General features: G+C 44.0%; 1 protein-coding gene across 1 annotated transcript; it reads left to right on the top strand.

Annotated features, from left to right (window-relative positions):
* The first annotated feature begins 13684 nt into the window (after positions 1-13684).
* Positions 13685-18348, top strand: LOC129709584 (uncharacterized). The gene is made up of 6 exons (XM_055656034.1): positions 13685-14106; positions 14247-14429; positions 14526-14711; positions 14811-14900; positions 15006-15071; positions 15320-18348. Exons 1-6 carry the CDS (start codon positions 14020-14022, stop codon positions 15455-15457), a joined length of 750 nt encoding a protein of 249 aa, XP_055512009.1. The 5' UTR covers positions 13685-14019; the 3' UTR covers positions 15458-18348.
* Positions 18349-27815: the final 9467 nt, after the last annotated feature.

A 27815-nucleotide genomic window follows, 5' to 3' on the forward strand; every position in this document is an offset into this window, starting at 1 on the left:
TTGAATCAAGAGTTAAAATTAATGCTACGGTTGTTATGGGAGGTTTCAACATGCAGGTTGGTACTGGACCCCAATAAAGGGAGTTTGTGGAGTGCCTCCGAGATGGATTCTTAGAGCAGCTTTTACTGGAGCCTACCAAGGAGAAGGCAATTCTGGATTTAGTGTTGTGTAATGAACCAGATTTGATAAGGGAACTCAAGATAAACTCAAGATTAGGAGGTAGTGACCATAATATGATGTTTAATCTGCAATTTGAGAGGGAGAAGGGAAAACTGAAAGTGTCAGTATTGCCGTTGAGCAAAGGGGACTATGGAGGCATGAGGGAGGAGCTGGCCAAAGTTGACTGGAAAGAGTCCCGAGCAGGGATGACAGTGGAACAACAATGGCAGGTATTTCTGGGAATAACACAGAAGGTGCAGGATCAAGTGGAAGAAAGATTCTAAGGGGAATCTAAGGGCCACGGCTGACAAGAGAAGTCAAGGGCAGTATAAAAATAAAAGAGAAGTATAACATAGCAAAGGTGAGCGGGAATCCAGAGAATTGGGAAACTTTTAAAGAGCATCAGAAGATAACTAAAAATGCAATACGGGGAGAAAAGATGAGGTACGAAGGTAAGCTAGCCAAGAATATAAAGGAGGATAGTAAAAGCTTCTTTAGGTATGTGAAGAGGAAAAAATTAGTTAAGACAAACGTGGGTCCCTTGAAGACAGAAACAGGTGAATTTATTATAGGGAACAAGGAAATGGCAGGCGAGTTGAACAGGTACTTTGGATCTGTGTTCACAAATAAAGACGCAAACAATCTCCCAGATGTACTCGTGGCCAGAGGACCTATGGTGACGGAGGAACTGAAGGAAATTCACATTAGGCAGGAAATGGTGTTGAGTAGACGGATAGGACTAAAGGCTGATAAATCCCCAGGGCTTGATAGTCTGCATCCCAGGGTACTTAAGAAAATGGCTCTAGAAATTGTGGATGCATTGGTGATCATTTTCCAATGTTCTATAGATTCAGGATCAGTTCCTGTGGATTGGAGGGTAGCTAATGTTATCCCACTTTTTTAGAAAGGAGGGATAGAGAAAACAGGGAATTATAGACCAGTTAGCCTGACATTGGTGGGGGGGGGGGGGGGGGGGGGCAGAAATATTTCAAATGTCATTAGAAACGGGAATAGATCTGGAGGATTGGCGTGCTGCGCATGTTGTTCCATTGTTTAAAAAGGGGTCTAAGAGTAAACCTACCAATTATAGACCTGTTAGTTTGACGTCAGACGTGGGCAAATTAATGGAAAGAATACTTAGAGATAATATATATAAGCATCTGGATAAACAGGGTCTGATTAGGAACAGTCAACATGGATTTGTGCCTGGAAGGTCATGTTTAACTAATCTTCTTGAATTTTTTGAAGATGTTACTCGGGAAATTGATGAGGGTAAAGCAGTGGATGTTGTGTATATGGACTTCAGTAAGGCCTTTGACAAGGTTCCTCATGGAAGGTTGGTTAAGAAGGTTCAATGGTTGGGTATTAATGGTGGAGTAGCAAGATGGATTCAACAGTGGCTGAATGGGAGATGCCAGAGAGTAATGGTGGATGGTTGTTTGTCAGGTTGGAGGCCAGTGACGAGTGGGGTGCCACAGGGATCTGTGTTGGGTCCACTGTTGTTTGTCATGTACATCAATGATCTGGATGATGGTGTGGTAAATTGGATTAGTAAGTATGCAGATGATACTAAGATAGGTGGGGTTGCGGGTAATGACGCAGAGTTTCAAAGTCTACGGAGAAATTTATGCCAGTTGGAAGAGTGGGCTGAAAGATGGCAGATGGAGTTTAATGCTGATAAGTGTGAGGTGCTACATCTTGGCAGGACAAATCAAAATAGGACGTACATGGTAAATGGTAGGGAATTGAAGAATGTAGGTGAACAGAGGGATCTGGGAATAACTGTGCATAGTTTCCTGAAAGTGGAATCTCATGTAGATAGGGTGGTAAAGAAAGCTTTTGGTGTGCTGGCCTTTATAAATCAGAGCATTGAGTATAGAAGTTGGGATGTAATGTTAAAATTGTACAAGGCATTGGTGAGGCCAATTCTGGAGTATGGTGTACAATTTTGGTCGCCCAATTATAGGAAGGATGTCAACAAAATAGAGAGAGTACAGAGGAGATTTACTAGAATGTTGCCTGGGTTTCAGCAACTAAGTTACAGAGAAAGGTTGAACAAGTTAGGGCTTTATTCTTTGGAGCGCAGAAGGTTAAGGGGGGACTTGATAGAGGTTTTTAAAAAATGATGAGAGGGATAGACAGAGTTGACGTGGAAAAGCTTTTCCCACTGAGAGTAGGGAAGATTCAAACAAGGGGACATGACTTGAGAATTAAGGGACTGAAGTTTAGGGGTAACATGAGGGGGGACTTCTTAACTCAGAGAGTGGTAGCTGTGTGGAATGAGCTTCCAGTGAAGGTGGTGGAGGCAGGTTTGTTTTTATCATTTAAAAATAAATTGGATAGTTATATGGATGGGAAGGGAATGGAGGGTTATGGTCTGAGCGCAGGTATATGGGACTAGGGGAGATTATGTGTTCGGCACGGACTAGAAGGGTCGAGATGGACTGTTTCCGTGCTGTAATTGTTATATGGTTATATGGTAAATTAGAGCACATGATATTGGGGGTAGGATACTGACAAGCATCCGTGGAATTCTCTGCCTCAATAGGCCGTGGAGGCCAATTCTCTGGATGCTTTCAAGAGAGAGTTAGATAGATCTCTTAAAGATAGTGGAGTCAAGGGATATGGGGAGAAGGCAGGAACTGATTGTGGATGGTCAGCCATGATCACAGTGAATGGCGGTGCTGGCTCGAAGGGCCGAATGGCCTATTGCTGCACCTATTGTCTATTGTCTAAAGTTTATGAAAGAGGGATGAGCATATACATGTGGTATATACATGGGAATAAAAATCTGTTGAAACATGCATGTAAGTAAGTAAGTACATTTTATTTATATAGCACGTTTAAATCAACTCGAGTTGAAACCAAAGTGCTTTACATAAAATAAATAATTAAGTTTCCGTACATCCATAGAAAAATTAAAAATCAGAAAAATGACACAAGACATTATAGAATTCAACATGAACGTCCCTCCCCCCAGAATCAAAATGTTCCACTGGGGGGAAAGGCAAGGAAAAGTTCAGCCCTCTTCCTCTGTGAATCACCCGAGGTCGAGGCCTATTTGTGGCCTCCGCAGCCAGTCCGATGTTTTCAGGCCCTCTTTGCTGGAAAGCTGGAACTCCAGCGTCGGGTAAACACTCCTCAGCGGCTTGGAAAATGTCTGGAGCGGCCACTCCCTCCCCGGAGACTGCAGCACCCTCAGTCCTCAGGCCGCGTTGGTTGGAGCTCCGATCCTGGCGATCCTGGATCCCAGGATCACAGGCTCCTGTGTTTTAAATCCAGCGCCGCCCGTGGCTGGCCGCTCCGCAACCACAGCTCCTCGATGTCGGAGTCAGCGGTCACCGCAATCCGGAGCTTACCGCACGGCGATCCGGTAAGGCATCACCTGCTCTGAGTTGGTATCCCAGCGCTGTGCCGCCACCGAAGCTGTTGTCCCGGCCGGTTCCGACAGGAAACGCCGCTCCAGTCCGATGGTAAGCCGCAAGGACAGGGCGAAGAAGCAGGTCGGAGGGAAGCCACCTCTCCGACCGGGTAGGAGACTAAGAAATAAAGTTTCCCCCTTCCCCTCCCCCACACACCACATAAAAGACCTCCAACTAACATTTGTTTTTTAACAGGACAAACAATAAAATAAAAAAGGTGAAAGGAGCAGACTGCAGGGAGAACTACCATACACAACGGCGCCCCATCCTGCAGTCCGCCATCATAGCTCTGCATTCTTGCTCAGTATCTACATATACTCTGATTCTATATTCAGAACATACTGAAGCGGAGAGAGGATACAGTGTCTGTATGGAAACAAAGATGGTCTTTTTCTAGGCAGGGTGAGGGAGAGGGTCAGGATGAAGAACAAACTATTAGAGTCATAGAAGCATACAGTGTGAATACAGGCCCATCTGCCCAAATTTCCCACACTGAGCAACATGCCCCACCAACGCTAGTCCCACCTGCCCAAGCTTGGCCCATAGTCATCTAAATCTGTCCTATCCATGTCCCAGTCCAATGTATCTTGACTTTTATGATAATATGAGATATGATAGTATGATGGTGGTATTGTGGGTGTGAGGGCAGTGGATCAGCCCAGTCTGCTGAAGGCAGTTACGGTGAGAGAATTGCAGTTCTGGCCAATTCGTGAGGAAGCTCTGGAAGTGTCTTGAGGGCAATCAGTATTATGCCTGAGGAGGTGCTGAAAGTTCTGACATGTATGTAGGTAGATAAATCGCCCGGGCCTGATTAAATACTTCTGAGGACACTGTGGGAAGCTAGAGAGGTAATTGCAGGAGCCCTGGCTGAGATTTACAAATCATCATTAAAATACAGGCAAGGTGTCAGAAGACTAGATGGTGGCAAATGTTGTGCATCTATTGAAGAAGGGCTGCAGAGAATAGACTGTGAACTACAGGCGACCAAGCTGAACGTCTGTGGTTGTAATATTATTGGAGAGTATTCTGAAGGATAGGATACATATGCATGTAGAGGGATAAAGGCTGATTAGGGATAGTCAGCATGGGTTTGTACATTAGAAACATAGAAAACATAGAAATTAGGTGCAGGAGTAGGCCATTCGGCCCTTCGAGCCTGCACCGCCATTCAATATGATCATGGCTGATCATCCAACTCAGTATCCCGTACCTGCCTTCTCTCCATACCCCCTGATCCCCTTAGCCACAAGGGCCACATCTAACTCCCTCTTAAATATAGCCAATGAACTGGCCTCAACTACCCTCTGTGGCAGAGAGTTCCAGAGATTCACCACTCTCTGTGTGAAAAAAAGTTCTTCTCATCTCGGTTTTAAAGGATTTCCCCCTTATCCTTAAGCTGTGACCCCTTGTCCTGGACTTCCCTAACATCGGGAACAATCTTCCTGCATCTAGCTTGTCCAACCCCTTAAGAATTTTGTAAGTTTCTATAAGATCCCCTCTCAATCTTCTAAATTCTAGAGAGTATAAACCAAGTCTATCCAGTCTTTCTTCATAAGACAGTCCTGACATCCCAGGAATCAGTCTGGTGAACCGTCTCTGCACTCCCTCTATGGCAATAATGTCCTTCCTCAGATTTGTAGACCAAAACTGTACGCAATACTCCAGGTGTGGTCTCACCAAGACCCTGTACAACTGCAGTAGAACCTCCCTGCTCCTATACTCAAATCCTTTTGCAATGAAAGCTAACATACCATTCGCTTTCTTTACTGCCTGCTGCACACCTGCATGCCTACCTTCAATGACTGGTGTACCATGACACCCAGGTCTCGCTGCATCTCCCCCTTTCCCAATCGGCCACCATTTAGATAATAGTCTGCTTTCCCGTTTTTGCCACCAAAATGGATAACCTCACATTTATCCACATTATACTGCATCTGCCAAACATTTGCCCACTCACCCAGCCTATCCAAGTCACCTTGCAGTCTCCTAGCATCCTCCTCACAGCTAACACTGCCCCCCAGCTAGAGTTCATGTCTGACAAATCTGATTGAGTTTTTGTGATGATGTAACCAAACAGGTTGATGAGGGCAGAGCTGTAGATGTTACATACATGGACTTCAGCAAAGCATTCAACAAGGTTCCACATGGTAAGCTGCTCTGGAAGGTTAGATCGCATGGGATCCAAGGAGAGATAGCAGAATGGATTCAAAAATGGCTTCATGGATGGAAGCAGAGGGTGATGGTGGAAGGTTGCTTCTTAGACAGGAGGCCTGTGACTAGTGGTGTGGTTAGTTTAGTTTAGTTTAGTTTAGTTTAGTTTAGTTTAGTTTAGAGATACCGTGGGAAAACAGGCCCCTCGGCCCACCGAGTCCGCGGCCAGCAATCCTTGACATTGATGCTATCCAACACACACCAGGTACAATTTACACTTATACCAAGCCCAATTACCTAAATATATGTACATCTTTGAAGTGTGGGAGGAAAATGAAGATCTTGGAGAAAGTTGCACCAGGACAGACAGCACCAGGAGTCGGGATTGAACCCGGGTCTCCGGTGCTGCAAGCGCTGTAATGCAGCAACTCGACCACTGTGCCACCAAGCCACCCTTCAGTGTTGGTGCTGGGACCATTGCTGTTTGTCACCTACATCAAAGATTTGGATGAGAATGTACATAACATGATTAGCAAGTTTGCAGATGAACATGATTGTCAAAAGCTGCAGCAGCATCTTGATCGGTTGGGCAGGTGGGCTGAAGAATGGTTGCTGGAATTTAATACAGAGAAATGTGAGGTGTTCTGGGCGTACTAACATGGGAAGGACCTACACAGTGGGGAGTGTTGTAGAGCAGAGCGATCTAGGAAAACAGTTACATAGTTCATTGAAAGTTGCACCACAGGTAGATAGCATGGTCAAAAAGGCTTTTGACACATTTCCCTTCATTAGTCAGAGTATTGAGTACAGAAGTTGGAAGGTCATGTTGCAGTTATATAAGATGTTGGTGAGGCTGCATTTAGAGTATTGTGTTCGGTTCTGGGCACCATGTTAAAGGAAAGATGCTGTCAAGTTGGAAAGGGTGCTGAGCCAATTTACAAGGATGTTTCCAGCACCCGAGGGCCTGAGCTATAGGGATAGGTTAAGCAGGCTAGGACTCTATTCCTTAGAGCGCAGGAGGATGAGGGCTGATCTTATAGGTGTGTATAAAATTATGAGAGGAATAGATTGGGTAGATGCACAGAGTCTCTTGCCCAGAGTAGGAGATCAAGGACCAGAGGACATGGGTTTACGTTGAGGGAGGAAAGATTTAATAGGAAGCTGAGGGGTAACTGTTTCACACAGAGGGTGGTGGGTGTATCAAATGAGCTGCTGGAGAAGGTAGTTGCGTCAGGTACTATCACAACGTTTAAGAAACATTCAGACAGGTACACAACAGGGACAGAATCCCCCTAGTCCTCACCTTCCACCCTATCAGCCATCGCAAACAACATGTAATCCTCTGAAATTTCCCCCACCTCCAACAGGACCCCACCACTTGCCACATTTTCCCATCTCCACCATTTTCCGCATAGACCGTTCCCTCCGCAACTTTCTGATTCACTCATCCCTTCCCACCCAAACCACTCTCTCACCAGGTACCTTCCCCGCTATCGCAGAAGATGCAACACATGTCACTATACATCCTCCCTCGACTGTCCAGGGACCCTGACAGTCCTTTCAGGTTAGGCAGAGGTTCACTTGCACGTCCTCCAACCTCATCTACTGTATCCATTGTTCAAGATGTGGACTCTTATACATCGGCGAGCCCAATGGCAGACTGGGCGATCGTTTCGCTGAACACCTTCACTCAGCCCGCATGAACCTATCCGATCTCCCGGTTGCTGGACACTTTCATTCTCCTTCTCATTCCTACAAAGACCTTTTTGTCCTCGGTCTCCTCCAATGTCAGAGTGAGGCTAAACACAAATTGGAGGAACAGCATCATATTTTTACTTGGGAAGCTTACAGCTCAGTGGTATGAATATTGATTTCTCTCACTTCAGGTAGCCCCGGCATTCCCTCTCTCATTTTCACTCAACAGCTTACAATGGCCTGTCTCCTTTTTTTATCATTGTTACTTTTTTGCATATATTTCATTCATTGTTCTTTATCTCTCCATATCACCATCTATATCTCTTGTTTCAATTATCCCTAACCAGTCTGAAGAAGGGTCTCGACCTGAAACATCACCCAGTCCTGTTCACAGATGCTGCCTGTCCTCCTGAGTTACTCCAGCTTTTTGTGTCTATCTTAGGTACATGGATAGGACAGGCTTAGAGGGATATGGGCCAAATGCAGATGGGACTAGTGTAGCTGGAACATGTTGGTTGATGCAGGCAAGTAGGGCTGAAGGGCCTGTTTTTACATGGTATGACTCTATGACTCTATGACTCTAGCACCTGCAATGATATTACATGATCAAGTTTAGAGGGATATGGGCCAAATGCAGGCAGGTGAGACTACAGCAGATGGGGCATATTGGCCGGCATTGGCAAACTGGGCTGAAGGACCTGTTTACGTGCTGTATGACTCTTTCACTCTAAGGACAATGGTCAGATTAGCCTCACTGGCCGATCCCCTTGCTGCTAAGTATTTGGAAGTATTTGTCTAGGGAATGAATCTTCAGGTCTTAACTATGTGGAGTTTCTATTTGTGAGCTGTTCTGCAGCAACCTTGAGCTGTTTATGTCTATTCTGAAATTACGTTACAAATATCAATTGTTTGGATGTCCTTTCATTACTATGACTACAATTTATCTCTTGTTAACATTTGCTAAGAGCAGACTTTTCTATACACAATAATTTACACTATGTGATGTTACAGATCATTAATATCAAGACAAATATTATTAAGACAAATTATTCACAAATGATATGATTTATGAAAATATTTCTACCTAATGTCGGGCCTTTTATGAATAGCAGTAGGAACAACATCTCAAGGTCTTTCATGATGCTGTGCCCTTTGAATGCACAACATTCAATAGTAAATAAACACCATTAACACTTTGAGAAGCTTTATGAGCCAAATAAATCTGGGAATCCAGTAAAAGAAGCAGACAGCCACAAAAAGCTGGAGTAACTCAGCGGGACAGGCAGCATCTCTGGAGAGAAGGTGGCGTTTCGGGTCGCGACCCTTCTTCAGACAAAAGAAGCAGACAGCTGGGATAGACCGGAACGTTGTTCAGGGGAGCCCATCTACATTTACTGGAACGGGCAGGATTGCATCATAACCTGCCTCCGGTGACATATCTAGAAATGTGTTTACAGGAAGACATTGAGTCAGTAATATTTGAGCAGAGGAATGTAGTTTGGACGAGGACCAACCACAATCTGGCAGAACTATGTTCCAAACAAGACAGTTACCTTGTGAAATCCTCAATGTTGAAGATTGGTGGTATTGTGGCAGTCTTGCCTACACCATTGAGCTAACTTCCCCTGATAGATGAAGTCATGAGATGTTTATGTGTGGAGTAAGGGTTGAACACTCAATACTATTTCCACTCCAGGAAGCAGATTGAGAAGCTTGTGACCCGTTGTCAAGCCAACAACCTTTCCCTCAATGTCAGCAAGACAAAATAGATAGTACTCAACTTCAGGAACAAAGCATTACACGTATGGCACCGAACTACAGATGGTTGAAAGGTTCAAGTTCCTGGAAGTAAATATCAAGCAACTTGTCCTGGGCTAACCATATTAAAGCAATGGCCAAGAAAGCACACCGACGCCTCTACTTCATGAGAAGGTTTAGGAAGTCCGGCAAGACCCCAACCACTCTCACCAATTTTTACAGATGCGCCATGGAAAGCATTTTATCGGGAAGCATCACAGCACGGTTTGGGAACAACTTCATCCAAGACCACTAGAAATTTCGGAGACTTAGGAACACTGCCCAGACCATCACACAAACCAATCTCACTTCCATTGACTCCATCTACACCACGCTGCCTCGGCAAGGCCAGCAGCATCATCAAGGACGAGTCTCACCCTAGTCACTCCCTCTTCACCTCCCTCCCATCAGGCAAGAAGTGTAAAAGTTACAAAATGCACACATCCAGATTCAGGGACAGTTTCCTCCCAGCTGTTATCAGACAACTGTATCATCCTATCACCAGCGAGAGCATTGTCCTGACCTACAATCCGCTTCATTGGACATCCTTGGACTATCTTTAATCTGACTTTTCTGGACTCTATATTGCATTGAACGTTATTCCCTTCATCCCGTATCTGTACACTGTGGACGGCTTGAATATAATCATGAAAAGTATTTCCGCAGACTGGATAGCACGCAACAAAACAACCTTGGTTACGTGACAATCAATTCAATTAAATTAAACCCAATATCAATTATTGATTATGTCATTTGTTCCATTGTCCCCAACGCATTGATTAGCCATAAGCAGCTCTCCACATGAGAGCTTTGGACATCAGCAATAAGCCAGTTGTTTTGTGCCCACACACCCAAATCTGCCAAAATAATGATCATACAGGGATCCAGTTTGGCAATCAGCCCACAACCATATTTCAGATAAACTGCTACGTATGCCAGTGCCCAGCTGAGACTCAGGCATGGAGCTTCTCTGTGTGGTGAGGCCACCAACAGCTAAGAGTGGGCGGCACGGTGGCGCAGCGGTAGAGCTACTGCCTTACGGAGACAGAGACGCGGGCTGGCTAACTATGAATGCTGTCCGTACGGAGTTTGTATGTCCTCCCCGTGACCTGCGTGGGTTTTCTCCGAGACCTTTATTTTTCTCCCACACTCCAACAACGTACAGTTTTGTATGTTAATTGGCTTGGTGTTAATATAACATTTCCCTGGTGTGTGTAGGGTAGTGTTAATGTGTTGGGTAGTACGGACTCAGTGGGCCGAAGGGCCTGCTTCCACACTGAATGTCGAAACTAAACTAAACTAAACTAAGGTGTGAGGACCAGCACAAACTGTGACTGACCTGGACAATCGTCATCCTCTCTCTCCTCCACTACGTCTCAATCCCCATTGGTATTATTCTTTGCAACTGTTGCCAATGGGTTGATGAGCTATGCTGTAAACACTGGTGACATTGTAAATACTGGTGACATCCATTTTTCTCATTGTTTAGTTTACTTTAGAGATACAGCACAGAAACAGGCCCTTTGGTCCACTGACTCCATGCCAACCAGCAATCCCTGCACACTAACACTATCCTACACACACAGGGAACAATTTTCAATTGTACCAAGCCAATTAACCTACAAACGCGTATGTTTTGGGGTGTGGGAGAAAACTGGAGATCCAAGAGAAAACCCTCGCAAGTCACGGGGAGAATGTACAAACTCCGTACAGACAGCACCTGTAGTCATTGCAGCACTTCACTTCAATTGTTCCATCATTTCTGTTTTACTTAACAATGCAGCTATATTACCAGAGTGCCTTTAATGAGTTGTGAGCTGCCTTATGTATGTACGTCCAGGGCAGTTCATCAGACAACTATTAATTATGAACTAAACAAGGAGGTCCTGGAATGAGTGGCCAAATGTTTAGTCAGTAATTACTTTGAAGGTATATTTTAAAGGAGGAGAGGTGAGGAAGATTACAGAAGGAATTCCAGTGATTGGGACTTAAAAGAGGGAGGAGTGCCATCAATAGTGGCCAAAGGACTTAGGGCAGTCGTGCTGGTCAACTGAAGCGCTTGAGGTGGCAGGTTTAGTGAAGGGTACTGACATAGGAAAGGTCAATGTGACAGAATATGAACGAGGGTGGGGATTTCAATCCCAAGGCTTTGGTGGTCTGGATCGTTGTGGCTCATTGAATAAAGGGATGAACAGGATTAATTGATTGAAAATTTATTCAAACAGGCCCTTCATCCCATCGAATCTACGCCGACCATTGATCACCCATTTAGTCTAGTTCCATTTAGACTAGTTCCATCTAGTTATCCCACTTTTGAATAAGTTCCCCACACATTGGGGGCAATTTACTGTTGGCCAATTAACCTTTGATCTGCACGCCTCTGGGATCTGGGTGGAAACCGGAACACCCAGAGGGAACGCTGGCAGTCACAGAGAAATTGTGCAATCTCCATATGGACAGCACCCGTCTGGATTGAACCTAGGTCTCTTGTCTGAGGCAGCAGCTCTACCAGATGCGCCACTGATCTGGAGTTAAATACAGATGGATAGAAATGCATTGAGATGGGAGGTTTCCCATTGGATAATAGAGCCATACAGTGTGGAAATAGGCCCTTCGGCCCAATTGCACTAGTCCAACCCACCCGCGTTTGGTCCACATCCCTCTAATCCTTTCTTATCAATGTACCTGTCCAAATGTCTTTTAAATGTTACTGTTACTAGACCTAGTGGGACCCGTTGGGCCCTGTCTCCTCAACACGCGGTTGGGGGGGGGGGGGGGGGGGGGCGGGGGCAGCCTACAGCATTTCACACACACACACTAACCACCGCCCCTTGATATGATATTAATATTATTAACCATATAACCATATAACAATTACAGCACGGAAACAGGCCATCTCGGCCCTACAAGTCGGTGCCGAACAACTTTTTTTTCTCCTTAGTCCCACCTGCCTGCACTCATACCATAACCTTCCATTCCCTTCTCATCCGTATGCCTATCCAATTTATTTTTAAATGATACCAACGAACCTGCCTCCACCACTTCCACTGGAAGCTCATTCCACACCGCTACCACTCTCTGAGTAAAGAAGTTCCCCCTCATATTACCCCTAAACTTCTGTCCCTTAATTCTGAAGTCATGTCCTCTTGTTGGAATCTTCCCTATTCTCAAAGGGAAAAGCTTGTCCACATCAACTCTGTCTATCCCTCTCATCATTTTAAAGACCTCTATCAAGTCCCCCCTTAACCTTCTGCACTCCAGAGAATAAAGACCTAACTTATTCAACCTATCTCTGTAACTTAGTTGTTGAAACCCAGGCAACATTCTAGTAAATCTCCTCTGTACTCTCTCTATTTTGTTGACATCCTTCCTATAATTGGGCGACCAAAATTGTACACCATACTCCAGATTTGGTCTCACCAATGCCTTGTACAATTTTAACATTACATCCCAGCTTCTATACTCAATATACTCTATATTAATTTGCTCCTTTTCCCCCATCCCCCGCCCTATCCCCTCATGCATAACCCCCAGCTGCACTAATGGTGGAGTTCCACTTGCCTTCCACTACCTGCCGGAGGTTGCAGGTAGTGGAAGGCAAGACCTCCCTGGTGGAATAAAAGTGGGTGAAAAAAAGGTTAATATTAGCATAAGCATGTGACCTCTGTCACTCCTGGGCGTGCTCAATCACAGTTGCAGAGTTCTTTTAGCAGAGAAAGGTTGTAGAAATGATGGCTCCCAAAAGGCAGACTCGCAGGGGTGGGGCACAACCCTCCAAAAAGACATTTTCTTTTAGCCATCAGTACAATCAGGACAGGATAAATTAAAGATCAGAACCTTTCCTCCAAGAACACCTTTCATCAATGTGATTGTAAAGAATGGTATGCTGTGTAAAAACCTCCCAGACGAATCTCACAGCTGTGTCTGATTCTTGTCTCCAGACCTGCATTAGATATGCGGAAAGCAAGGCCATTAGGACATTATTGAAATTGCTTTAAAGTGTCAACTTCTGTGGCTCTGCACCAGCTAGAACATATTGTTTTACTTTAAGTAGCTCAGACATTGCAATTAGCTCAGACATCATTGCAATTAGTACAGGTTGATTTTAAGAAATCATAATTTTTAATACAAGAACACCTTTCATTTATGTGATTTTAAATAAGGGTATGCATGCAATGTTGTGTAAACACCTTCCCCATTGCCTTGCAGACAAATCTAACAGATGTGCCGAATCTTGTCTCCAAACCTACATGAAGCAAGGCCATTAGCACATGCTTTAAAGTCAAAACCTTGTTTATCCACAACGCTTCCTCCATTTTCTTCCTGGCAGCCAACAAACAACACAATCCTCTTTCGTTTCAACGTTGTTTGTCTGTTTACACACATTCCCTTGCAGGAAGCTTTCAAAAGTCACTTTGACACTTTTTTAATCTCATGCACATGATCATCTCTTTGATAGGGTCGTGAACCTGCGGACCATCTATGGAAAAGGTAGCGTGCAATTAACTCGTGCCTAAATGGTATGCGTGTTTTTTGTGTGCAGGAGCCTTTGGCTGGTCACTTTTTCTTATTTCAAGCAGATAATAAGCTCTTTTAATGGGTCATGAACAAGAGTAGCATCTGTAGGAAGCTTTTAGCCATCAATTAACTCGTGCCTCAATGGTCATTTATTAGATGATTGTTTACCTCCTGCAGTGCCTAAACCTTTTCCTTTGGAAGAAATGAATGCACCTTTCAGAGGAGATTTTAACACAGTGTCTTGTCATCCCATGCAGATGAACAGCTTGTCCAATAAATGAAGAGTCAAAGAACAATATTTGGGAGGATACCAACCAAGGCCACCAAGTCTGGGGCAGCTGGACACAACCTCACCCCAAGGCAGGTGGGTGAATGAACAGTGGGCACATTGTGCGAGTGATAAGCAGAAAGAGCGGGCGGGACAAAGGTAATTTTTATGACATAGTAAGTCATTATGTTGTTCACACATTTTAAGACTATCTTTATCTGTTCCCCTTTCAACAGGTGCCTCAATTGTCCGCTGTGCCCTGTGAGGAGGTGGAGGAGCCACTGGAGTGCACTTCAGCCATGAACCTTTCCACCAGTGAAGAGCGCTACAGAAGGCGTGGTCAACGCGATACTGAAAGTTGGGAATCATCACCTGTTGGTACGCCACACCTTGACGGACGAGAAGTAGAGATGAGTTTTGTAAGTGGATCGTTTAACATTTCAGCACATTTAACATCTCATTAATCAATGCCTCCATCCACCATTGTGCTGTTTACTTTTTTATTTATGTTTCAGATCTTGGAGCAGGTGAGGGATGCCCTAAAGAAGGTAGAGGATGACCGGAGGGGTAAAACACTTCTGCAGGAGTTCCTATTTAAGATGACAGGGTTCATCGCCACCATGATTCACGTCCACCCACCTGTGCAATACATGGCAATATGTAGGCAACTTGTAAATGATGCCATCAATCACTGCCACACGGTAACATGCAATCTAGATTTTCAGTCATTCACATGATCGTCGTGCATCAATCTCTGTAATTTAGAAGAGATAATCACTATGATCTCATTTATGTTGCAGTATGCCCAGCCAGATCCACAACTGCAACGTCAGCAGGTGGCACCACGTCAAATTAATCCGATGGTGCAGCTCTGGAACCATTCTGAGCAGGTACAGAATATATAATGGAAACTTTAATGATTGCACTCTTTGTCAAATTAATTCCTCAGTGAATTTTGTTAAGTTCAACTAATACATGGATCTATGTTACAAAAGCTTTCATCAAGACCACAGCCACAACAGATGCGAATGGCGGCACAGCCACAATTCAATGCTGGACAGGTATGAAATTCAACAAATGAAACTTTATAAGCTTTCACTTGAATGTTATCATGTGTTGTTCAAGCCCTCATAAGACAATGTAATTCATCCTGCTCCCGTACATGCTAATAAGTTGTATCAAAAAGCGGCCCATGATTTGACCGCAGAGACGATGAGATTTTGAAGAATGTGTAAATACATGTCAATTGCAGCTTTTGATGCTCAGTGTTGCGCGAAAACTTCAAAACCTGTTTTTTTTTTTATTTCAGAGGCAGGACACTGACTTCCAGCCCACAGGATCTGTGTTGTCTGCAATCGCCACAGATTATTCTGATCAAGGTGTTTCCTCAAGAGGTGCATCACCTGAACCAAGGGAAGGTTTCTTCCGGGACATGGGGAATGAATAATGTAACGTTTGATGTGGTTGTTTACCGTTTGATAAAAGATTGTTGAAGTTTGTTGTTATTGCTGTTTAGACTTGTTTTGTTTTGTTTCAAGTCATGTAATTTTAAAATTTTGATCTATGAAGCCTGTTTAAAAATGTTTTGATAATAATTTGGGTGATCACTTTTTGTAAACTTTGCACAATAAAGGTAATAATTGTTTATTCAAACCAAAATTGATGTCTAAGAAACATTTTTTCAATGTCAGCAGAACATCTCATCTCTTAAGTCTCAAAAATCATGAATAATGTTTACGGATTACTGAGAAGCTGGATCAGGGAGGGAATTCTCAGCCTCTCACATGTGCTATAATGAGTGATAAAAAACACAACGCCACCAGTGCTCTCCATTTGCAAGGGAATTTTATTGCACCTATTGATGGGTCAGTAAATAAAACAAACAGCACACTAGATGGAAAACAAAATGTTTGCACATCTCTTAAAAGGCACTGAAATCTCCAACATACAAGGACATTTTCACACCATCTTGGTAAATGCAAGTAAGGAAGTGAATTGCTAAGGGATTTATCAAACATTGAAATAATGCTGTACATAAAAAGTAAAGCAAAAGAGCTCTTATCTGTGAAAACCAAATTAAGTTGCAATAGAACGCTTGCATAATGAAAAAAGATTAACAGACCATTTTTCTAAGATGAGCACAGTTTTTGGATAAAACAACTGCAAATAAGTCTTTCTGTCAAATTAATTCATCTGGAATTAAACAAAATTAGCTTGATTTCAATTGTTTTCAAAAAAAACTTTTATTGCCTTCAGTGCAGTCTCCTCCTGCAGTGCTTCACCACAGTTTGTGCAGTGTCATGCTGACGTCCTGTTCCTCAAATAGCATTGTTCTGCCATGGTACACTACCCAGGGAGGGCTGAGTTGTAGTAAGAGCAGAGATGTTCTCTCTGCTCTTTGCCACCCTTGAACTGGTTTTACGTGGCAATCCCTGCAGTGATACCATAGGTATCTCCTGCTCTGCACGTACCTGTTGTTATGTTTCCGTGCGGACGTCAACCAAGTCACCCTCCTCCATGGCTGTAGCTGATGCTGCAGCACATCTGACACGGACAACGTTGTGGAGGACACATGCTGCAAACGCAATCGTCTCAACATTCTTGGGCACCTGCTCCGTAGTAGTCAGCAAGCAACGAAATCTGCTTGAGAGGATTCAAAATGCGTTTTCGACAACCCTCCTAGCCCTGGAAAGCCTATAATTAAAGATCCTTTGATCCCATGTCAAATTCCTGTGTGGATATGGCTTCATCATCCACGGCCTGAGTGCAAAGGCATCATCACCAACCACACTGTAGAATATGTCCGGGTTGTCGTCTCCTGGCAGAGGTTCGGGGTCAGGCATGTTCCATTTTCCATTGACTGCCCGAGAGGACTCTCTCTCCAGATCCTGGCATCTGCTACACTGCCAGGTGTGCCCACATCCACATACAGGAATTTGTAGTCTGAGTCCAACTGAGTGAAAATTCTTGTAATTGTAGTATTTTGAACCTCCCTTGGGTGGACAGCTGTTGCAACGTTTGCCATCCACTGCCCCACATGTATGTTTAAAATTCCATTGTTTATCAAAGCCCTGTGCCACTCTCTTCCAATCATTTGGTGTTCTGGGGCAGTCGATCACATTATCCCCATATACATCAATGATTGCCTCACAGGTCTCTCGGACAATCTTACTGATAGTGTTGTGGACTACAAGAAAGTTGTAGCAGAGTCCCCTGATGCCAAATGGCGGAGTGTGATGGTCAGGCACAGTCCTGGTTCCAGTCGCTTCCTCATATAGGTCTCCTTTGTTTCCCAGCAGGGGACCCACTGTTTCCTCCAGCTCATTAAACATGGAAACATAGATAGAAACATATAAAATAGGTACAGGAGGAGGCCATTCGGCCCTCCGAGCCAGCACCGCCATTCATTGTGATCATGGCTGATCGTCCCCTATCAATAACCCGTGCCTGCCTTCTCCCCATATCCCTTGACTCCACTAGCCCCTAGAGCTCTATCTATCTCTCTCTTAAATCCATCCGGTGACTTGGCCTCCACTCCCTCTGTGGCAGGGAATTCCATAAATTCACAACTCTCTGGGTGAAAACGTTTTTTCTCACCTCAGTCTTAAATGACCTCCCCTTTATTCTAAGACTGTGGCCCCTGGTTCTGGACTCACCCAACATTGGGAAAATGTTTCCTGCATCTAGCTTGACTAGTCCTTTTATAATTTTATATGTTTCTATAAGAGAACCCCTCATCCTTCTAAACTCCCGTGAATACAAGCCTAGTCTTTTCAATCTTTCCTCATATGACAGTCTCGCCATCCCAGGGATCAATCTCGTGAACCTAAGCTGCACTGCTTCAATCACAAGGATGACCTTCCTCAAATTAGGAGACCAACACTGTACACAATACTCCAGATGTGGTCTCACCAGAGCCCTATACAATTGCAGAAGAACTTCTTTACTCCTATACTGAAATCCTCTTGTTATGAAGGCCAACATTCCATTAGCTTTCTTCACTGCCTGCTGTACCTGTAAGCCAACTTTCAGTGATCGGTGTACAAGGACACCCAGGTCTCGCTGCACCTCCCCCTTACCTAACCTAACCCCATTGAGATAATAAACAGCTCAGGTGTGATTCGTAGAAAGTTTTTAAATGCAGACAAATCCTCATCTTGCAGCACAAACATCAGGTTATCTATCATACTGTCCAAGCCTCAATCTTCTTTGCAAGAAGGGCTTCACCCACTGACACCACTTCTTCTGCTTCCTCTTCACCCTTGTGCTTTCCCTTCTGCTTTTCTTGAAAGGCTGAAGCAAAAGAGCCGCTGCTGACAGCAGTAGATGTACTTTTAGTAACATCCACCTAACTTGTTCCTTCCCTGCTCTCATGGTTCTGAATGATTTAAAAAAAAACCTGGGAGGCTTTTATCGTAAGAAAAAAAACATTCATGAAATCATTTCATCACGTGATCAACTGAGCTGCAACTAGTCGACACTGGTCATTGTTGGTTTTCAGTTTGGTTGTATGAGGTTCAAGGTGGTGTTGTTGAATCGCGGACCAATTTAACAAAGCCAGTTTTCAAATTAGTTGAAGGAGGTTGCTGTCGGTTGAAGGAGGTTTCTTCATAGTCGAGAAAGGTTTTCAACATATGCGTGGGAGGTGGTAGGAGGTTGCAGATCACCTCGACCTTGATTTTTTTTTTGGGTGGGGCGCAAAGTCACCAGAGGTTTCCGTTTAGGTTTCCTAAGTGGGACAGGGGCTTTAGAAGTGAGTCAGAGGGGGAAAACAGTTGAAGAGGAGAGGCAAAGGACAGGCAGACTTAACTCAGAGTTCCCGTGGATTTTGAAGCAACAGCAACAAAGAGAAGCAGGAGAAAGCACTGATTGACTAGCCCTAGTGGGAGGAGAGTTAGAAGTGAGTCAGAGTCACAGTTTGAAACTGAGGCATTTGGTTTGTAAATTGGCAAATTAGGCAATTTATCAGTCAATATAAGCAAGGCGGCTCTTAGGGAGCAGCAGTGAGGGAGCGGCTTTGTGAGAGAAGTGCCCTGTGAGTAAAGTGTGAGTCGTTGGCTCAAGAATCTTCGGCGAGGAGGCTGAGGAAAGGAGGTTACGCAAAACGAAGAGGGAGAGATGAAAGAAGGAAATGTCAAGCAAGCTGATTCAGTGTGATGCTTGCAGTATGTGGGAGGTCAAGGACACTGCTAGTGCCTCTGGCTGCTACAAATGTGAGAAGTGCATCCAGGTACAGCTCCTGAAGGACCGTGTTGGGGAACTGGAGAAGCAAGTGGATGAGCCCAGGTTCGTCCGAGAAACTGAGTCGTCCCTCGACAAGTCCTACAGTAAGATTGTTATGCCTAAGATACTGGAATAGAGAAGGTGGGTGAAGGTGAGAAAGGGAGGGAAACATGGAATGCAAAGGTTGTGCCTCTTGTGAACAGGTTCACCCACTTAGAAGCTGTCAGGACAGAAGACGTTATCACACTGAGCGGCGGACTGGCTTGCGAAGCAAAAAGGGCTGTTGAGCCAAAACCAAAGAGGCCGATGTCAGGCAACGCCATTGTAGTTGGAGACTCCATCGTGAGAGGTACGGACAGAGATTTCTGCGGCAACAGACGGGATTCGAGGATGATGTGCTGCCTTCCCGGTGCCAGGATCCAGCATATCACGGACAGAGTGCAGAAAATCCTCAAGGGCGAAGGTGGACAGCCGGAAGTGGTAGTACATGTCGGCACAAACGATGTCGGAAACAAGGATGATTATTCTGCAGAGTGACTTTAGAAAGCTCGGAAAAATGCTGAAAAGCAGGACCTCCCGGGTTGTTATCTCCGGTTTGCTTCCAGTTCCTCGTGCTGGCGAGAGCAGGAACAGGGAGATACGGGACCTGAATGTGTGGCTGAGGAACTGGTGCAGGGGGCAGGGATTTAGATTCTTAGACCACTGGGATCTGATTTGGAATAAGGGGGAACTGTACAAAAGGGACGGATTGCATCTTAACAGGTGGGGGACCTGCATTCTGGCAGGCAGGTTTGCCACTGCTACACGGGTGGTTTTAAACTGAATAAGGGGGAGGCGTCAAATGGGTTAGTCGAGGACGGAGTTAAAGGGAAAGAGAGTAAAGGGATGGTTAATGACCCCAGAATTAATGGAAAGGAAGCTCACAAAGGGATAGGAGAGTATGGCCAAGTGTAATAGGGATCGGCGTGAAAGGTGAGATGCGTAAGGAATTAAAAGTATTGTATATGAATGCGCGAAGTATAAGATGTAAAGTAGATGAGCTTGAGGCTCAGTTAGACTTTGGTAGATATGACATTGTGGAGATTACTGAGACTTAGCTGCAGGATGATTGGGCCTGGGAACTTAATGTTCAGGGTTATATACATCCTACGGAAAGGACAGGCAGGTGGGCAGAGGAGGGGGGGGGTAGCTCTGCTGGTGAGGGATGGAATTCAGTCCCTTGCGAGGGAAGACATAGGGACTGACGAGGTAGAGTCACTGTGGATTGAGTTGAGGAATTGTAAAGGCAAGAAGACACTAATTGGTGTTATATACAGACACCTAAGTAGTAGCCCGGATGTGGGGTGTAAGTTGCAGCAGGAGTTAAAACTGGCATGGAACAAAGGTAATGCCACTGTGGTGATGGGGGATTTCAATATGCAGGTAGACTGGGAAAATCAGGTTGGTTCAGGACCCCAAGAAAGAGAGTTTGTAGAATGTCTCTGAGATGGATTCTTAGAGCAGCCTGTAATGGAGCCGACCAGATAAAAGGCAATTCTGGATTTAGTGTTGTCCAATGAACCAGATATGATGAGAGAACTCGAGGTAAAGGAACCGCTTGGAGGTAGTGATCATAATATGATTAGTTTTAATCTGCAATTTGAGAAGGAGAACGTTAAATCGGAAGTGTCAGTGATGCAGTTGAACAAAGGGGACTATGGAGGCATGAGAGAGGAGCTGGCCAAGGTAGACTGGAAAGGGATCCTAGCAGGAATGACGGTGGAACAGCAATGGCAGGAATTTCTGGGCATAATCCAGAAGACGCAGGATCATTTCATTCCAAAAAGGAAGAAAGATTCTAAGGGGAGTAGGAGGCAACTGTGGCTGACAAGAGAAGTTAGGGATAGAATAAAACTAAAAGAAAAGATGTATAACACAGCAAAGAGTAGCCGGAAGCCAGAGGATTGGGAAACTTTCATAGGACAACAGAAGGAAACAAAACGGGCAATACGGGCTGAAAAGATGAAGTACGAAGGGAAGCTGGCCAGGAATATAAAGAAGGACAGTAAAGGCTTCTTTAGACATGTTAAGTGAAAAAGAGTAGCAAAGTCAAATGTGGGCCCCTTGAAGGCAGACAGGGGTGAAATTATTATGGGGAACAAGGAAATGGCAGAAGAGTTGAACAGGTACTCTGGATCTGTCTTCATTAAGGAAGACACAACAATCTCCCAGATGTACCGCAGGACAGAGGATCTAAGGGGGTAGAGGAACAGAAAGAGATTTTTATTAGGCGAGAAATAGTATTGGGTAGGCTAATGGGACTGAAGGATGATAAACCCCCTGGGCCTGATGGTCTGCATCCCAGGGTCCTCAGGGAGGTGGCTCTAGAAATAGTGGACGCATTGGTGATCATTTACCAATGTTCAAGATTCAGGATCAGTTCCTTTGGATTGGAGGATAGCTAATGTTATCCTACTTTTCAAGAAAGGAGCGAGAGAGAAAACGAGGAATTACAGACCAGTTAGCCTGACTTCGGTGGTGGGAAAGATGCTGGAGTCAATTATTAAAGAGGTAATAATGGAGCATTTGGATAGCAGTAATAGGATTAGTCCAAGTCAACATGGATTTATGAAAGGGAAATCATGCTTGACTAATCTTCTGGAATTTTTTGAGGATGTGACAAGTAAAATGGATGAAGGGGTGCCAGTGGATGTGGTGTATCTAGACTTTCAGATAAGGTCCCGCATGGAAGACTGGTGACTAAAATTAGAGAACATGGTATTGGGGGTAGGGCGTTGACATGGATAGAAAATTGGTTGGCAGAGAGGAAGCAAAGATTAGGAGTGAACGGTGAACGGGGCCGCAACTGCTTACCATATATATTAATGATTTGGAAGAGGGAATTAGGAGCAACATTAGCAAGTTTGCGGATGACACAAAGCTGGATGGCAGTGTGAACTGTGAAGAGGATGTTAGGAGGTTGCCGGGTGACCTGGACAGGTTGAGTGAGTGGGCAGATGTGTGGCAGATGCAGAATAATACAGATAAATGTGAGGTTATCCACTTTGTGGCAAAAACAAGGGGGCAGATTATTATCTCAATGGGGTTAGGTTAGGTAAGGGGGAGGTGCAGCAAGACCTGGGCGTCCTTGTACACCGGTCACTGAAAGTTGGCTTACAGGTACAGCAGGCAGTGAAGAAAGCTAATGGAATGTTGTCCTTCATAACAAGAGGATTTCAGTACAGGAGTAAAGTGGTTTTTCTGCAGTTGTATAGGGCTCTTGTGAGACCACATCTGGAGTATTGTGTACAGTTTTGGTCTCCTAATTTGTGGAAGGACATCCTTGTGATTGAGGCAGTGCAGCGTAGGTTCACGAGAGTGATCCCTGGGATGGCGGGACTGTCATATGAGGAAAGATTGAAAAGACTCGGCTTATATTCACTGTAGTTTAGAAGCATGAGGGGGAATCTTATAGAAACATATAAAATTATAAAAGGACTGGACAAGCTAGATGCAGGAAAAATGTTCCCAATGTTGGGCGAGTCCAGAACCAGGGGCCACAGTCTTAGAATAAAGTGGAGGTCATTTAAGACTGAGGTGAGAAAAAACTTTTTCACCCAGAGTTTTGTGAATTTATGGAATTCTCTGCCACGGGGGCAGTGGAGGCCAAGTCACTGGATGGATTTAAGAGAGAGTTAGATAGAGCTCCAGGGGCTAGTGGAGTCAAGAGATATTGGGAGAAGGCAGGCACGGGTTATTGATAGTGGACGATCAGCCATGATCATATTAAATGGAGGTGCTGACTCCAAGGGCCGAATGGCCTCCTCCTGCAACTATTTTCTATGATGGTTCCCAGGAACTTAAAAGATTCCACAGATGTGACTGTGGTGTTGTTGATGGTGAGTGGGGTGAGGAGCTCTCCTAAAGCCTACAATCAATTCCACTGTCTTAAGAGCATTGAGCTCCAGGTTGTTCCAATTAAATTCTCTTAATGTTTGTGAATTAGTGGATGTCTGTAGTGTTACACACATATGATGCTTCTGAGATTGTGATGTTCAATTCCTTTTCCCTCTCACTTAAATTTTACATAAAATGTAGTTTTACCTTTAAACTATGGTAAAGTTTAGAAATAATCCTTGATGTTTTTTGATGATATGCATTAAGTATCAGTCTACCACTGGATTACTTTCTTCTAGTGCCTCCCTTTTAGCTTTTTTATTGTAATAATCTCTCAGTTGGAGGTATCTAAACAAGTCTTGGTTCCGAAGTGCTAATCTATCCTTCAAATCTTGAAAAATTCTTAGGTCTCCGTTTTCAGTAACAGTACAAAATGCAGTCATTCCTTTTTTCATCCACTCTTTAAATGTTGAGTCATACATCCCTGGTTTGAATTCACTATCCAAAGCTATCCATCTTAATATTCTTTGTCCTTTATCCAGTTTAAGTTGTCTGGTAAGAGTGAACCAAGTTTCTTAAGTAAATATCGTTATTGGATCGATTATACTCCTGATATATCCAGGAAGCACTTTTTCTCCCAAGAATGTTTGGAAGTCAGGGATATATGTCTCAATCTCTTTCCACCTAACTATATAGCTGTCCTCACACCAATTAATTAGTGGTCAAAGTTGGGCTGCATAGAAATATATCCTAAAATTTGGAAGTGCCATTCCACCTTTGTCTCTTGGCAACTGGAGTGTAGTGTATCAAACTCTGGCCTTCTTTCCTCCCCAAATAAATCTAGATATTAATTTATCCCATTCCGTGAATTGTTGTAATGGTACCTCTAGTGTCAGAGATTGAAACATGTACAATAGCCTTGGCAAAATATTCATTTTCACCACATTTATCTTACTACTAAAATCCATTGGGTGGACCATCTTTCTATATCCTTTCTTATGTTTTGGTTGATATGATTATAATTGGCCCCATATAACATTGATATATTTTTTGTTATATATACCCCTAGGCATTTGATTGATTTTGAATCCCATTTAATATTATACTTTTGCTTGATTTCTTCTGGTGGAGCACAATTAAAAAAGAGAATTTGAGTTTTTGAAATATTCACTTCATATCCTGCATAAAAATTAAATTTCTCTATGATCCCCATCACCCTTTGAAAGATACATCATTACGTAATCTGCAAAAAGACCAATTTTATGTTCTCTGTCTCTTATAGTTACTCCCCTCAGTTCCCTATCTTGATGAATGGCTTGTGCCAATGGTTCAATATATATAACAAACAGGGTAGGGCTAAGACGACATCCCTGTCTCGTTCCTCTTCCTAACACAAATCTCTCAGTTAAGGACCCATCGACTTTACTGGTGCAGTAGGTTGCTGGTAAATTACTTTAATAACTTCAATTGAATCTTCGGTAAAGCCAATTCTTTCTAGTGTTTGATATACGAATTCCCAATTAACCCTATCGAAAACCTTTTCTGCATCTAGGCTTATCAGAACAGTGTGCGTACTTTCCTTTTGGATCTTGTGTATTATATGTAGGGTTCTTCTAATACTGTCCTGTGTTTGTCTGCCTATTAGAAAAACAGTCTGGTCTTCATCAATTAAATCTGGCATGAACTTTTCAAATCATTTGGAGATAATTGAAGAATATAATTTATGGTCCACATATAGAATTGATATTTAGAATCGGTCTGTAGTTGGTACAATTTTCCTTGTCTTTAGAAACATAGACATAGAAACATAGAAAATAGGTGCAGGAGTAGGCCATTCGGCCCTTCGAGCCTGCACCTCCATTCAATATGATCATGGCTGATCATCCAACTCAGTATCCTGTACCTGCCTTCTCTCCATGTTCCCATGCCCCCTGTTCCCTTTAGCCTTTGTTCTCTTTTGGGATTAATATTATAATTGCCTCTTTCCATGACAGGGGTGTCTTGCCTTCTTTGATAATCCAGTTAAAGGTTCTCAGAAGAAGTGGGTTCAGCTCATACCGAAATATTTTATACCATTCTACAGGGAAACCGTCGCTGCCTGGGGCCTTGTTTGTTTTCATCCCACCAGTTGTCTTCTCTATCTCCTCCAGTGATATTCTGTTTAGTAATCTTGTCAAAGGTAATGGGGAGTAGTCAGGCCATGGGGTTGAGAGGGCAAAATAGATCAGCCATGATAGAATGACAGAGAAGATTCTATGGGCCAAAAGACCTAACTCTGCTCTTATGATTTATGAACAACACTAAATATTATCTTTAAAAAGAAATCAGAACAACCTTTTCTCCACAATATTCTGATATTCTGCTTGAAATGCTGTGAAATGTTGCTTTTAGCCCTATCTCTGTTAGATCAATTGTCTATGTCATTATTAAACTCCATCTGTTTAAACTAGAACAAAATATTTATTTGACTAATGTACCCTTTCAATTGGTTTAGTAATGTTATGCCCTTTCACCCAACTGTTGCGATTGGCATTTTTGCTGTTCACCCATGCATGCAATTTTAGTATTCTTAGATTATTTTGGAATGAATGATAAACTGGATCCCACTCTCTGACTTTGATTTTAACATGGATGTTAATTTTAAGCATGTGTATTTTTGACGAAATAGCCACTGTGAACCAGTTATCAAATGGCTGATCAGACATTAACCATAAGACACCTACATAAATTGATATAGAGTTCCTGCACATAAATTGCACTTCTGTTGTCAGTGACATTGGTCATCGTTGTATGCATCCATCAGCATTCCCTAATCAATTTTACTTCATCAATTATTATGATACAACAATCTTTCAGCATTGGACTAATAGGCTTCTTATCTTGTGCATTATCTTGACTTCTATCCCCCCAAAAATCCAATGGACCATTTGTTAGCACAAACTAAAATCTTGTGTGGCTATTGTTATGTACTCATTCCAGATTTAGGACTAAGATTTGCACAAAGTTGTTAAGCTCAAATGACACTAAATATAAAAAATAATCAGTTGTCAAATTCCAAGTTACTGCAAGACTTTACGGACCCGACTCCAGAGCTGTGGCGGCGTTCCAGCGGCGGCGCGGCTTCGGGACTGTGGCGGCATTCCGGCGGCGGTGGCCCGACTTCGGAGGCTCGGCCGCGGGCCCAGTGGACAACAACATCTGAGGCCTGGATCGCCTCAGCGCAGAGGGAGAACAAGGAGGGAAGAGACAAAGACTTTAAGACTTTTGTCTTCCATCACAGTGAGGAGGTGCCTGGTGAACTCACTGTGGTGGATGTTAAATTTGGGTATATTGTGTGTTTTGTTTTTTATTATATGTATGACTGCAAGGCAACGAAATTTCGTTCAGACCGAAAGGTCTGAATGACAATAAAGGATACTTTGAGTTCAAGAAGGAACTGCAGATGTTGGAAAATCGAAGGTACACAAAAATGCTGGAGAAACTCAGCGGGTGCAGCAACATCTATGGAGCGAAGGAAATAGGTGACATTTCGGGCCAAAACCCTTCTTCAGACTGAGGGTGACGTTTCGGGCTGAAACCCTTCTTCAGACTGATCCGGATAGGTAACGTTTCAGGCCAAAACCCTTCTTCAGACTGAGGGTGATGTTTCGGGCTGAAACCCTTCTTCAGACTGATCCGGATCAGTCTGAAGAAGGGTTTCGGCCCGAAACGTCACCTATTTCCTTCGCTCCATAGATGCTGCTGCACTGGCTGAGTTTCTCCAGCATTTTTGTGTACCAAAGGATATTTTGACTTTGACTTGAAACATTTGGACAGGTACATGGATAGGACAGGTTTAGGCAGGGGGGCCAGTTGAAATGGGACATGTAGGTCGGTGTGGTCAAGTTGGGCAGAAGGCCCTGTTTCCACACTGTAAGATTCTATGATTCTAAGACATTTTTTGCTATTCTGCAAAAGATAAAAGTCATACATTTTCTAGGAGGAAAAGGTGTTTAAGGGGCTGTCCCACTGCGGCCCGCTAATCTGCGGGTTTAGAAGAGTTTTCCCTTGACTCAAACTCGCAGCATGGTCGACACATGGTCCTAGGAGGTCCTATGAGGTCACTGGAACTTTCCTTCATGCTCGAGGGAAGTTTCCAAATACTCGCGGCCTCGGCTAGGTCGCGGAAACATTTTCAGCATGTTGAAAAATGTTCTGCAAGTAAAAATTGGTGGGCATGGTTCTTTTGAACTCGTAGTGCAGTGGAGTGGGGCCGCTAAGTATTCCAGGCAGTCACGGGCAGCCGTAGGCAATCTCCTTCGCTGACCGGGCATTTTACTTGGCTCATTGGAGTTTTCAGGACCCAGGAAAACCGACAAACTTTATTAAACGTTGCCTGACTTCTTGTGTAGCCGTCTTTTGCCTTCCTCTTCATTGCAGGTGTGAATTTCAGACAGAGTTCCCCCGCTTTCCCTGGCCCCTGCCTTTGCGATGTGTTTGTGTGTGTGTGCAGTCGGTCGAACCAGCTCACTGTTTCATCGCTGACAGTCGATCCAGCTCGAGGTTTGTCAGGCGAGTGCCCTCGAGCTTGAATGTCGAAGACAGTCTCCTGAACTCGTGGATTAGGTCGCCGCAGTGGGACAGCCCTGGTGCCAACGTGTCACAACAATTGCTGATCATCAGCATTGGGGTAAAGCAAGTCAGATTTTCTGAACTCTTGCAGGCAC

Source organism: Leucoraja erinacea, chromosome 26, assembly GCF_028641065.1.
Source record: "Leucoraja erinacea ecotype New England chromosome 26, Leri_hhj_1, whole genome shotgun sequence".
NCBI classification, from domain to species: domain Eukaryota; kingdom Metazoa; phylum Chordata; class Chondrichthyes; order Rajiformes; family Rajidae; genus Leucoraja; species Leucoraja erinaceus.